General features: G+C 42.9%; 2 protein-coding genes across 2 annotated transcripts; both read right to left on the bottom strand.

The window, feature by feature from the left end:
- Nucleotides 1-506: 506 nt before the first annotated feature.
- On the bottom strand, nucleotides 507-4,235 carry tmem240b (transmembrane protein 240b; the record flags this gene model as incomplete). The annotated part of the gene is made up of 4 exons (XM_080548353.1): nucleotides 507-661; nucleotides 1,725-1,933; nucleotides 3,786-3,892; nucleotides 4,176-4,235. 4 exons carry the CDS (start codon nucleotides 4,233-4,235, stop codon nucleotides 507-509), a joined length of 531 nt encoding a protein of 176 aa, XP_080404479.1.
- Nucleotides 4,236-5,372: 1,137 nt separating this feature from the next.
- ssu72 (SSU72 homolog, RNA polymerase II CTD phosphatase) lies at nucleotides 5,373-10,246 on the bottom strand. The gene is made up of 5 exons (XM_080548350.1): nucleotides 10,001-10,246; nucleotides 8,709-8,852; nucleotides 6,901-7,040; nucleotides 6,588-6,706; nucleotides 5,373-6,343 (listed from the first exon to the last, which is right to left on the bottom strand). The coding sequence occupies exons 1-5, from the start codon at nucleotides 10,078-10,080 to the stop codon at nucleotides 6,242-6,244; spliced, it is 585 nt and encodes a 194-aa protein (XP_080404476.1). The 5' UTR covers nucleotides 10,081-10,246; the 3' UTR covers nucleotides 5,373-6,241.
- Between the last annotated feature and the right edge of the window lie 2,750 nt (nucleotides 10,247-12,996).

Here is a 12,996-nt window from a genome sequence, read left to right on the forward strand (position 1 = left end):
CAACCGAGAAAACACGTGAAACCTTAAAATGCACAATTAAAATGAATCTTAAATGCTCTTCAGTAGTATTTGCATGCCATGTTTCTAAAATAGTCACAAAGAACTTCTCCATATACACAAAACCCTGTTAAAATGTGACATCCTCAAGCATTATAAATATTCAAAATTCAAAAGAAACATCAAGCAAAAATAATCAACATTTCCTATAAACAGCTGGCTATGTGTTCAGTGGTATTTTAAATAGTCTTTGTTTAGCTGCCCTTTTGTTTAGAGAGTCTGGTTGTTCAGAGTAGCAACACATTAACGTTTTGCATCCTACAGCAGTTCCACTCATTTGTACAGATTGAACACAACCCTGTGTCCGTCCGCTGTCAGAGGTGGTGTGGGCTAGGGTGGCCGTTGTGGTACAGCCTCTGTCAGAGGTGGTGTGGGCTGGGGTGGCCGTTGTAGTACAGCCTCTGTCAGAGGTGGTGTGGGCTGGGGTGGCCGTTGTAGTACAGCCTCTGTCAGAGGTGGTGTGGGCTGGGGTGGCCGTTGTGGTACAGCCTCTGCTTGATGTGCACTATGCTTCCACTGGAGTCTTCAAGCTGCCGTAGGTGCACCCGTCTGCACATATCTCTCAGGTTACAGATCCGGGGAACCCATGACCAGGAGAAAACCTCTGGACATCATTGAGAAGCAATCAGGGTTCATGGAGGATGTTGAGGAGAGGGGTTGGTAACAGATGTAAACAGATACCATTAGTACTTCATATTACTCCACCTAAAATAAACGTGTTAATAACAAAGCCATACATCCCTTTCTCCTCCCTTACAAATGAAATAATCTTACAGTTCAACATTATGGCCAGAGAGGATTAGACATCTCCACTTTATCAATATAGTCAACTTAGACTTTCCACAGGAGAGACGGGATGGGAACATAATTAAATGACGAATGATGAATTTGATTAGTGAAATGGGTGGAGATGGAAATTGAGAGAGACAGATAGAGAGAGAGAGAGCAAAAGGCTGATTTAAATGTTTAAAAGAGAAAGGGTGGGGAGTGAGAAATATTATAGAGAAATATGATACATCTACAGTATACAGACTGAAAGGAGCAGAGAAAAGACACTGAAACAATGAGTGCATTCGTTTTACTAGAGTCAATGCTCTTAAAGTATGAATCTTCTGAACTGTGTGTGTGTGTGTGTGTGTGTGTGTGTGTGTGTGTGTGTGTGTGTGTGTGTGTGTGTGTGTGTGTGTGTAAGTGAGTAAGTGAGTGAGAGAGAGAGGGGGGGGGGGGGGTTCATGGGAAAGATCACTATGAAAAGAGATTTTATAGTTATAGATGAGTCATTCCTGCACCTCCTTGCCAACCCACCCCCACCACGTCCTACACCATAAGCAGCCCCAGCTTTGAATTAACTAATATGTCAACCAGACACACTTGTAGGCAAAACAATTTCAAAATGCAATACGCAGTCAGATCTTTTAAATCTGTGATACTGACTGAGTCAACAGTTAAGTATATAAAATCAGGAGGAAGAAACTACTACATCTAGGGTGTAAAAACTCTGAACCAAAATGAAATTTTAGCTAAATGTCTAAAAACAATCAGTTAGCTGGTGAATATGAGCCTGACACCATTGAGCAGTACATAGAATTACACAGTTCTCTGCAGTGAACGTCGCCCATGACAACCCCCCCCACCACCACACACACAACCTTTCCTTGTTAACTCACCATGGTTCTTTTTGGCCCTCCAGGCCTTGAGGGCAGAGGTCAGTGTTCTGTCCAACCACAGCAGCAGCCCGCTGATGCAGAAGCCCAGCAGCAGCCCCAGCGTCAGGTCCATCTCCTGCTTGGTCACACTGTCACTCACAAAGTAGTTCTCCACTGAGTCCACCAGTGACTGGTCCCCATCGTACGGGATGACATGATGCACATGATGCCTATTACCCAGAAAGAGGACATAGGCAGAGAGGAGAAGGGGGGGGCAGCAGGAGAGATGGTGGGGAGAGAGAGAAGAGGGAGGGAGGGGGTGGGGAGAGAGAGAAGAGGGAGGGAGGGGGTGGGGAGAGAGAGAAGAGGGAGGGAGGGGGTGGGGAGAGAGAGAAGGGCGAGGGAGGGGGTGGGGAGAGAGAGAAATGGAGAAGAATATGAATAGGAGGAAAATTACATTAGCTGAGGGAATAATTAGATGGACCATAGTGTGCATTCACATTCAGGGTGTGTGCATGTGTGGTTCTGTGCCTATGCTGGTATGATGGAGCTGAGCGTGAGGGGGATGGGGGTGGGTGGGCGTTCTGTCACCCGGTGAACAGCTGCAGCTAGAGGGAAGCACAGGAAACGCATCACTAACAGCTGGACTGTGTGCCCCCTGGGGCTTGAGGGGGATGTGGATTGGTCCCATCTTCCAATGGACTGCAGGCATCATTACCCCCAGCTTTGAGAAACCACCACACAGGCAGGAAAGTGGAGGTGAGCAGAGAAAAGCAAGAACCGGGAAGTGCCAAACAAATAGATGTTATAGAGATTTATGAGTGAAATGAACAGGCGTTGAGGGGTACAACTAAAGAAAAAAACAGGATCTAAAGAGAATGTTGAACAAATGAGTTTGGAGAGAGTTAGGGTGCACAGTTAGAAAGCAAAACGCTTCTATAAAAATGGGTTTCTTATTGAAAGATTGAGAGAGGGAGTGTTGTCTGATAGAATGAAAGTGAGGGATATTGCAACCCAAAACAGATAATCGAGAGAGAGAGAGAGAGTTATTAAATGTAAAGCTTTATTGGCATACTGAGTGCTGTGCTCACACTGTCTGATCATCTCTCTCACACGCTGGGGCCACACAGGCCCCACATATCCAGTAACTAATTGCAAGGGATGAGGGAGTTGTTTAAAAAAAAATTGAAGTCTGCAGGAATAAGTAATGTTCATTAGGAGAATCAATCAACCCATCACAAATGGGTTCAAAAATATAATTTCAATCGTTTTCTTAGATGGTTAAAGGGCACTTCATCATTCACTTTTTAACCTCATATTCATTATCAATAGCACGATAGAAGTGCCTACCTTGCTGTATACAACAGCAATTTTCTGTGGTCAAAACGATAATAAGAAAACGTCCTATGAAAAAAAATACCCACTATAATGTCATCAGAGACAAAGAAAAAAGTAGATGTATTTTTCTCAATCTGAAGCCAAAATCCCTCCCCTTATCTGATTTAAATGTATTTATTAGCCCAGATGATATCATAGATGACTTACTCTTATCTGTTTGACTAGAGAACAGAGAAAATTGTGTTCACATAATATGTAGGCTAGCCTAGCGGACTAGATGTTTCATTCAAAGATAAACGGGCTCCTCCCCAAAGCATGTTTATGTTTTAGTGCTAGAGATAATGCATAATGAAAAGTGGTGAAGTCCCATTTTAATGTCAATTGGAAGTGATGGGGCCAAATGAATGAAAACTGTAGCGGGTCCCAGAGTAAATCTCAGTCCGACCAGCAGATTGATACACAAATTAAATAAGGAAATAAACTAAAGAAGAGAACATTTAGAGGTATCCGCAGCCAACACCTGACAGAAACAGTTAAATGTTTCAAATGCTACTGAACAGGAGACAAATGCTGATACTGTTCACATGAAGATTAATCCATCCATGAATCCATTTAATTATTGGTTGCTCTCGGGAATCCACAGATGTTGCTAGATCATAGGCTACTCTCAAGCACATCATTGTCATGCATAGGAATGTGTATGGAAACTCCTACTCCATTTCGTAAAGGTTAACGTTGTTTTACCTTCCACAGTTGCAATGACAGACGCGATCTTCCCCTCTTAAATGTGGTAGGATATAGTTGTGAAAGCGGTCCAATAACGCGTTCATGTCCGTTAGACACGCTAGAACCTGGAAAGAACAAATGTGTCAACTGGGAGTGTGACAACATAAGCGCATTGTGTTGTGGACTTCTAAAGGTAGAATAGAGAGAATACAACATATGAAGAAGCTTCATCACGACTCCCTTTTCACAGTGTGCTTGTTGAAAGACTGCCAAACCTGAAGTATGGCCATTGGCCACACTTTCAGAGGTCGCGGAAAAAAGAGCACATCTTCTGAACAGGTAGACGTGTATGCCTATAGGCTGTACCTCTAACTAGGCCTGAGTGGGATGTGATAACTGTCTCCTTACCATCACAAATGAAGCCCCCAAAATCATAAAGATCATGGTGGGTTGTGTGCGCAATTGCATCCAAACTCCCCCACTCGTCGCTTCTTGCTCGCGCTCCAAAACGGCCAGCCTACCTGAGCCTCTGGATGCGCGCGCGATGCCCGTCACAGCATAGACCACCTCCTATCCACCTCTGTCACAGCATAGACCACCTCCTATCCAACTCTGTCACAGCATAGACCACCTCCTATCCAACTCTGTCACAGCATAGACCACCTCCTATCCAACTCTGTCACAGCATAGACCACCTCCTATCCACCTCTGTCACAGCATAGACCACCTCCTATCCAACTCTGTCACAGCATAGACCACCTCCTATCCAACTCTGTCACAGCATAGACCACCTCCTATCCACCTCTGTCACAGCATAGACCACCTCCTATCCAACTCTGTCACAGCATAGACCACCTCCTATCCAACTCGCCTCACACAATGCTCCTTTTTCTTCGCGACATGGGCGATGTGAAGCGTTGATAATAGATGTTAACCAGTCCCCCTTATCGCACCTCATGCGTGGATTCTTTCGAGCGGGTGCCAGGAGGGGCGTGGGACGATTATGCGTTGACCACACGCACACACACACACCCCCGTTGCCAATAGGCCAGATGATGTAGGCTATCATGAGCCAGAATTCCCCAGATTCCGTCATTCCCATGCATAAATAGCTTAATGTTGTTAAGGCTAGCCCGGTTGCCATATAGGCTACTATACACAGGTGACTGCTGTCTACAACTAAAGCATTGGATGTATTTCTTACATGCTAGTTAAGTCCACCTTGTATGCTCTCTTATTTCTGAAATCAAGCTCCAGAGATCGTGTTTTTTTCTCTCCCATCATTAGACCCACTAGTCCTTCCCCATCATACCCTCGCCCGCTAGAACAAACTACAGCTTTCACATCCAGAGATAGTCTTTACTGTGTTGTAATTCTATGGTCACATTATATTCTCTGACATTCTCTTGATCGTTCCACATAATGACTGAGTGTGCTATTCTAGCTCACTGGGGGTAGAGGGTCCTTATCTTTATATATAGCTCATTTGTTAAGGACACTGGAGAGGAACCATGACTGGATACATTAAGGTGATACAAATCTGTCCCAGTAATGCCATGGAGTCCATGATCTATATTTAAAAAATCACAAATACACAACAGAAAGCATTTTTATAGAGATGTTTATTCCTTTAGTGGATTCATATGTACAATACAGAAATTCAGGCACTCTGGACTGAGCTCTCGGCTTGCAAATAATTACAATGTTTTCATTCTTTTAAATGTACACAAGAAAAAATACTATGCCCTGAAAAGGTAGGAAATCTGAGTTTTAAATACGAACCAAAACATTATAATGGAAAAGGGGAACATATGAGAACCATATAGGCTCTGTTTGGTTGTTCATTATTAGCCCCCTATTTAGATTAATTGCTAAATAAACTAATACGGTCACACTGAAACACACACATTCATGCCCCACCAATCTCCTCTCTGATCCCCTTACATACCACTACTCTCCACAATCAAGAGGAAAAATGCAACAAATCATACAATAAGTTTTACTTCTGAAAAATGAACTAAAATCAACATTGCTCTGCAATCAGCATCACTGTGCAAGAGGTAAAAAAAAATCCCTCCTTTAATTTAAGGAGTAGATGAGGAGCTGTGTGTCAAAGGGGACTCTTTTTCTCTCTGAGGGGTGTTGGATCAGTGGTTTCAAGGTATGGGGTACGACCTTGGGCTGACCTTGGCCCAGAGGCGGAAATGACAGAGCAAGAGGGATGAGGCTGCCCTCTAAATCGAGAGGACAAAAAGCATTCATCCCTAGCCTACTAAACCCTGACCAACAGAGGGGGAGGATTCTGTTTGTCTGTGTGCCTGTATGTGTGTGTATGTATGTATTGTATGCATGTATGCATGTACAGTACGTGTGTGTGTGCATGCTTGCTTGCAAAGGTCATGTGTGATTGGTCAGGGGGCATATGATATTGCAGTTGGTGTGGACATCAGTAGAAGCAGACTGTGTGGAGGACATCAGTAGAAGCAGACTGTGTGGAGGAAAGGCCTGTTGCTCTTGTCTTCAAACTCCTGCAGCAGCTCGTCCATCTCGTTCTCCATGTCGTCTGTGTGCTGAATCTAAGAGACGAGAGGAAACAGTCCTACAACAGCCATACTGATACATGAAGGAACATCCCTTCCATTACGCTTTCGGTACCATATATCCAAGGACACGTTGGTAACAAAGCAGCAGAACAGTAACTGGAAACCTGCCCAATTTCTCTACGACCCCCTCAGAGAATCACATGCTACATGGAAAGTAACCATCACATTGGGAAACAGAGCGACCCCAGAACAGGTCTAGATAGGCGGAGACACTCACACATTGACACAGCTCACAGATAAGGAAGGCCCCCAGGGTAGCCTCCTCGTGGTTGTCCTGAATGTCCACATTGATGACATGAACTGTCTGGAAGGTCTCCTGCTCTCGAGAGCTCAGGTCTGAGAGGGAGAGACAGAGCAACAGATAAACATGTGCAGCCACATTCAGCACCTAGCAGGGTCTTGTGCTCATACATGCTTAATGGATGCTGGATAATGTTCAATTATGCCCGTATAGAATCATGGTAACCCATTTGTTGTCGCGTTTGACATCCCATTGGTCCCATTTCAAAAATGATAGTTCATAACCTCACCCTCCAGCACTTGGTCATAAACTCTCTCCTCACAGGTGATGACCAGGTCAAACTGATCCTTACAGTTCTGGAAACGCTCTGGTCGAGACTTGATGCGCTTGTTGCGGTCCAACATGTGCAGTATTCCATTCTGTGTGTATCTGAGGGGTTTAGATGGTCAAGGAGTATAGCAGGGAGAGTATACAGTATATCAAGCACTAAGGGATGCCTGTCAGATTCTCTCTCAGAGTTATGGTATATGACCAAACATGGGTACAAGCAAAGCCCCCTCTCCAAGTACAAACACAAAGATACAGTACGTTGTGAATACGTTCATGCCTAGAGACATGAAACTGTGAGAATGCATAATGCAAAGTACACAAGGCACAAAGTATGAACATAAATACATTTAGCCAACAGATAATTAGTGTGATTAAAAATAAGCAGTGGAATCTGTATCAATCAAATGAAACTTAAGTGTCAGTGTGTATATAATCAAACCCACAATGTCCCCTAGTGGCCAAATCTTATATGAAAAAAAACAACAACTAATTTGTGTTAAAGTCTGTGAGAAAGTCATCCCAAGATGTCATCTGGATGTGAAACATTAATACATACTGTATAAAATAGGCACTTCAGACAATTCAATCAGTTATAAAAAGAGATTTACTATAGCCTAAACCTCTCGTTTTGGACCAGATCTGCCATTGTAAAGTATGAAGGAGAAGAAAGAGGGAGCTCCGGTAGACTCCAAAAAAGGAACTAGCGCATTGGGGGACAGGGGGATTGACATTGTAACAAGAAACAATGAAGGGTTGAAGTGATATGCACATCCCAAAAATCTCCACCTGTCCAGAATCAAACCTTGCTCTTATTTACATCAAACACATTTGACTAAGTGAATCATCTATCCATCAGTCATAGCAGGAAAAAGTAAACTATGCTCGGGCCAGGGGCAGTCATAATGGTAGAATTGCGTTGTACTCCAAGACATTTGTGTAGATCTGAAATAATTGCACAGGTATAAGAAATACAGGGCAAAACGTTATATTGAGTTGTCCCTATACCTGTGTAGTAACCATGTAATTACTGTAGTAAGAATATTGTTGTCATATTACAACATGGTAACTAAGTACATGGAGTTGGGCAGTTTTTCCACACAAGTGGAATAAAATTAATAAAAACTGTTCCAACTCCATTAATATGCAACTGCAAACATTGTTAGTATATGTTATTACATATACTAACAATCGATGTTGATACAATGCTACAGGATTACTACACAGGTATAGAGAGGTCATATTTTACACAATTTAAGTGTGACCAAATTTCTCAGAGGCTATCCTCTTGTTTCTTACTTGCATGCAGTTACCTTTATCCTATGTAAAATTCTTCCCCACGATCCCCTATTGTAGTCACTTCCCATACCCATTTCTCAATGGTACATGACAGTTGACAATTATCTTTTTCGGTTACCCAAATCGTGCTTTGTGATCAGAAGAATAACGCAGGTTAAAATGTAAAACTACAGGTGCCCTGCTGGGGAAGTTGTGGGGTTGATCCTAAGCAGATCACTGTGATCAGGGGGAGGCTTTTAATTGTACTACTTCGCACAGTGTCAACATATAGGTGCGTCAGCCAGCTTGTTCAGACAGTTTCTGCTCAAGGTGAGAACTGTACTTGCTTAAAACTTAGGCCAGTGAGTGTGGGGAAGTATAAGTGGGTACGTATATCACAAATGCTCGAGATGTTCCCATTAAAAATGTGACATCCTTCCCCACTCGGTTGTCTTAAGTGTGTGTGTGTGAGCATGCGAGTGCAGGGGATACAGTTCCTTGTCCTTGCGGACCAGGTCGTTGTACATCTGTTCATAAGTGGTTTTGAAGTCGTACACATTGGGTTTATCCGGAGCTGGACCAGGTAGCTTCACATGAGTCCCTGTTCCAAAAGAGCGCACATCAAAGCCACGCTTGCTATGGAGACAGGAAGAGATAAGAGCAAAATAAATGAGTGGGACGAAAATGTTTTGTGGCACAGGCAGGACAGAGACAAGAGCAGTAGAGGGGAAATCAAATATTAGTTTCATCAATGCAGTGTTCCCATCTCAAGAAACACAATGCAGGCAAGCATTGTGATTCCCAAACAGGCTCTTCTTACCTTTCCTTCCATGGATATTTTCAGCCTAGCAAACCCTGATACTAACCTACACCGATTCAGTCAATACTACTATAATATACAGGCGTTTAGTAGACCCTCTCTGAGTACAATCAAAGGGTTCCCACTCAATTTGAGTGTAAAAGCTTCACTAGTTAATGCTTGCTATACCGTCATAGATCAGTGACTGATCCCCGCATAACCTGATCAAGACAGACACCGCAGTGGGAATCTAGGTGTTTGACTCATCAAGAATCATGGGCTATGTTCCAAAATGCGTTCTGTATACGCTATACATAAGAGTGCAAAAACGCATTTTGGAACACAGCCAGGTCCTCTTGGGGTCTAGCCTTGTCTTTTCCTTCCAGTGCACCCAAGAGGTGTGTAGACTCAACCATGACGTGGGCATTGAAAGAATCGTTGATTATTTGAGTCTGGTAAGTGCTGGGCTAGAACCAAAAAAGCCTGCGCACCCCCTGGCCCCGTAGAACGCCACCCCTTGGCACTAATACAATGTCTCTCTTCCGGTATATTCCATATACCGGCAGAGAAAAAAAACAACACAATTTCTCCTTGTGTGGCACTATTTACTAGTTGTCCTTGACGTAAACATCCAAGTCTACGCCTTTGGCTAATAAATCTAGGCAATAGGCAATTTCTTTGCCTATTATTAAAATGCGTCGGTCCATCGAAGTTCGCCGCAAACAGACTGCGGAGGTCGGAGTGTTGGGACGAAGAAGAGCAGCAACTTGGTGGAAGCTGAGAGATCTGCGTTGGTACATCTGAGAGATCTGCGTTGGTATATCTGAGAGATCTGCGTTGGTATATCTGAGATATCTGCGTTGGTATATCTGAGATATCTGCGTGGCACATTGCTGGCTGGCTGGCTGGCTTCGTGGTTTGGTTTTCTCTCTGTTACCTGAGGATGTCGTTTCTCTGTTGTGTTAGGGTTAGGTAGGTTAGGTACCTGAGGATGTTGTGCGCTTCCATGCTGCGGTTCTGGTTGCTCGAGCACACAACCGCCACGCGCAGCGGGTGGCTCGGCATTTTGACTCTTCTGAAAGATTTGATCGAATATTAAGAATTACAATAGACAGGTAGTTCAGATGAGGTAGATAATGGTCACAGCAGCTCTTCGTTCTAACTAACAAATACCACGGCCTTAAGTTTATCTAAGCGCTGTCATCCTCCCTTCACGATGAGGCTGCTAAAATGGCGGAGGGGACTTTTAAAACAGTTTACTGCTGATGTCATTATGGGGGCGGGGCTTCCAACAAGGCGTTTTTTTGGCCTTTTGAGTGACGTAATCTAACACTTTATACGGTGTGTCCGATTTGTATCGCCAATGCACCGGCAGCGGGATTTCAAGTTATTTAATCGTTCCTTCCTTTGGTGTTAATGATATCTATGATTATTATAGGGTGCAGTTTGTAAAGTTCATTCATTCCTTTTCACATTATTTGACAAAATATATAAATATGTCCTTTTAATTTATAAATCTGAGCCTCGAAAAACATACATATTTAAATTATATCAAAATATCTGATTACAAAATAATGACGTATGAAGATATTATATCTGTATATTGCATATATCTATTGCGTTACAGATATGGTATTACATATGTATGTATACAATTACTATGAGGTTTAAGTACAGATTCTCAGCTTTTATTTGAAATTATAGCACAACCTGTGGAGTTCAGCTTTTATTTGAAATTATAGCACAACCTGTGGAGTTCCCCAGGGGTCCATTTTAGGACCGTTGCTTTTTAGCCTATACATGCTACCCCTCAGTTCTGTTATCAAGAAGCATAGCGTTAACTACCACAGCTATGCTGACGACACTCAGCTTTATATCTCAGTAACTCCCAACGACTACAAGATGATCGACCACCTGATAGACTGTATTGCCGATATTAATATTTGGATGACACAAAACTTTCTCCAACTCAATCAAGAAAAAACAGAGGTATTGATCATTGGCGAGAAAACTGGGAGAGAGAAATTATCTGCACACTTGAAAACACTAGCTCTTAACACTAAGTGTCAGGCCAGGAATCTTGGTGTCATAATTGACCCAGATCTAAATTTTGAAACTCATATAAATAACACTATTAAAACATCCTTCTACCATCTAAGAAACATCACTAAGGTACAATCATTTCTCTCCCAGGCAGACACTGAAAAATTAATGCATGCGTTTGTTACTAGTAGGCTAGATTACTGTAATGCTCTCCTGACAGGTCTCCCCAAAAAAATGATAAATAGACTACAAATGGTTCAAAATGCTGCTGCTCGTGTCCTTACTAGGACCAAACGGAGAGCGCACATCACACCTGTCTTGAGATCACTACACTGGCTCCCTGTCAGTCATAGAATAGACTTCAAGATCCTTTTACTAGTTTATAAATCACTTCACTGTGATGCACCCAATTACATGGTGGACATGCTCATAAGATACACACCAGCTAGACCCTTACGGTCTAGTGGCACGGAACTTTTAATAGTGCCAGAGGCTAGGACAAAGAGATTTGGAGGATCAGCTTTTAGCATATATGCTCCTAGATTGTGGAACACCCTACCTGAGGGCCTGAGGTTGTCTAAAACTCAGGACATTTTTAAGCGTGACCTCAAAACCTACTTATTCAATGTCGCCTTTTGATACTAAGGGAGACATTGGACATTATAGAACTAGGATCACTAGGCCACTACACCATACTCGTGTTTTTGAGATTTGTATTGACAGGAAAATGGACCCGGGTGCTGATGAGGCACTGTCAGCTCCAAATAGCACCTAGAGCAGTACTGGAACCGGTACAAGAGTGTACCAGGACCACCATCAGGTTGTATTGCTGTCATCTTTACTGTCTCTATTGTGTTGTTGCATTATAACTGTGCTTAAGTTTCTCTTTTGGCAGGACCTGTGACCATACTGGATGCAGAACGATGCAAATACAACACAAAATTTATGGACAGTGTGTACGCCGATAATATGCAAGGAATTTTTCCTGGATACATGGTGTACAGGTTTTTGCCCTTGCTTGCTTGCTTTGTGCCGGTGGTCCTGGCCTCCCCTGGGGGACCGCTGGGTACTGGTAAGCAAACTGGCTAGTAGTCGCTCTATTGGTAGAGGGCTGCAAGGGAATTTTTTCCTGGCTACATAGTATACAGGTTTTTTACTTTTGCCTGCTCGCGGCTCTGTCAGTATTGATTGATTGATTGACTGATTGACTGAACATTTTCATTGTGTGAAGCGCATTGAGTTGCATCTTGTAAGAAATGCGCTATACAAATACAATTTGATTTGATTTGATTTGATGGTATTTGTGTAAATATTGGTTTCACAATTCAGAAATTACACCACTTTTTATGCATAGCCCCCCCTTTTCCAGGGTATACCCAAAAGTGATTACATCAAATGTAAAAATTAAGCACTCATTAGTTTAGTATTTGGTCAACAATCTTTTGCATGCAATAACTGCCTGAGGTCTGCGACCCATTTACCCCACCAGACACTGGGTATCTTCTCTGGTGATGCTCTGCCAGGCTTGTACTGCAGCCATCTTCGGTTGTTGTTTGTTTTTATGTCTTTTTGCCTAAATTAAATGCATGTTCACTTGGATTTAAATCTGATGATTGATTTGGCCAGTCAAGACCTTTACACCTTTACACTGTGAAAATCTTAGCTGCTATGGCAGCCTCTTTGCTTGACATCATGGATAAAATCAAAAGAAATCAGCCAAGACCACAGAAAGAAAATGTGTGGACCTCCACAAGTCTGGTTCTTCCTTGGGAGCAATTTCCAAACACCTGAAGGTACCACGTTCATCTGTACAAACAATAGTACTCAAGTATAAACACCATGGGACTATTCAGCCGTCATACTGCTCAGAAAGGAGACGCATTCTGTCTCCTATAAATGAACCTACTATTGTGCGAAAAGTGCAAATCAATCCCAGAA

Source organism: Nansenia antarctica (genome assembly GCF_963989245.1).
Source record: "Nansenia antarctica genome assembly, chromosome: 18".
Classification (NCBI taxonomy): Eukaryota; Metazoa; Chordata; class Actinopteri; order Argentiniformes; family Microstomatidae; genus Nansenia; species Nansenia antarctica.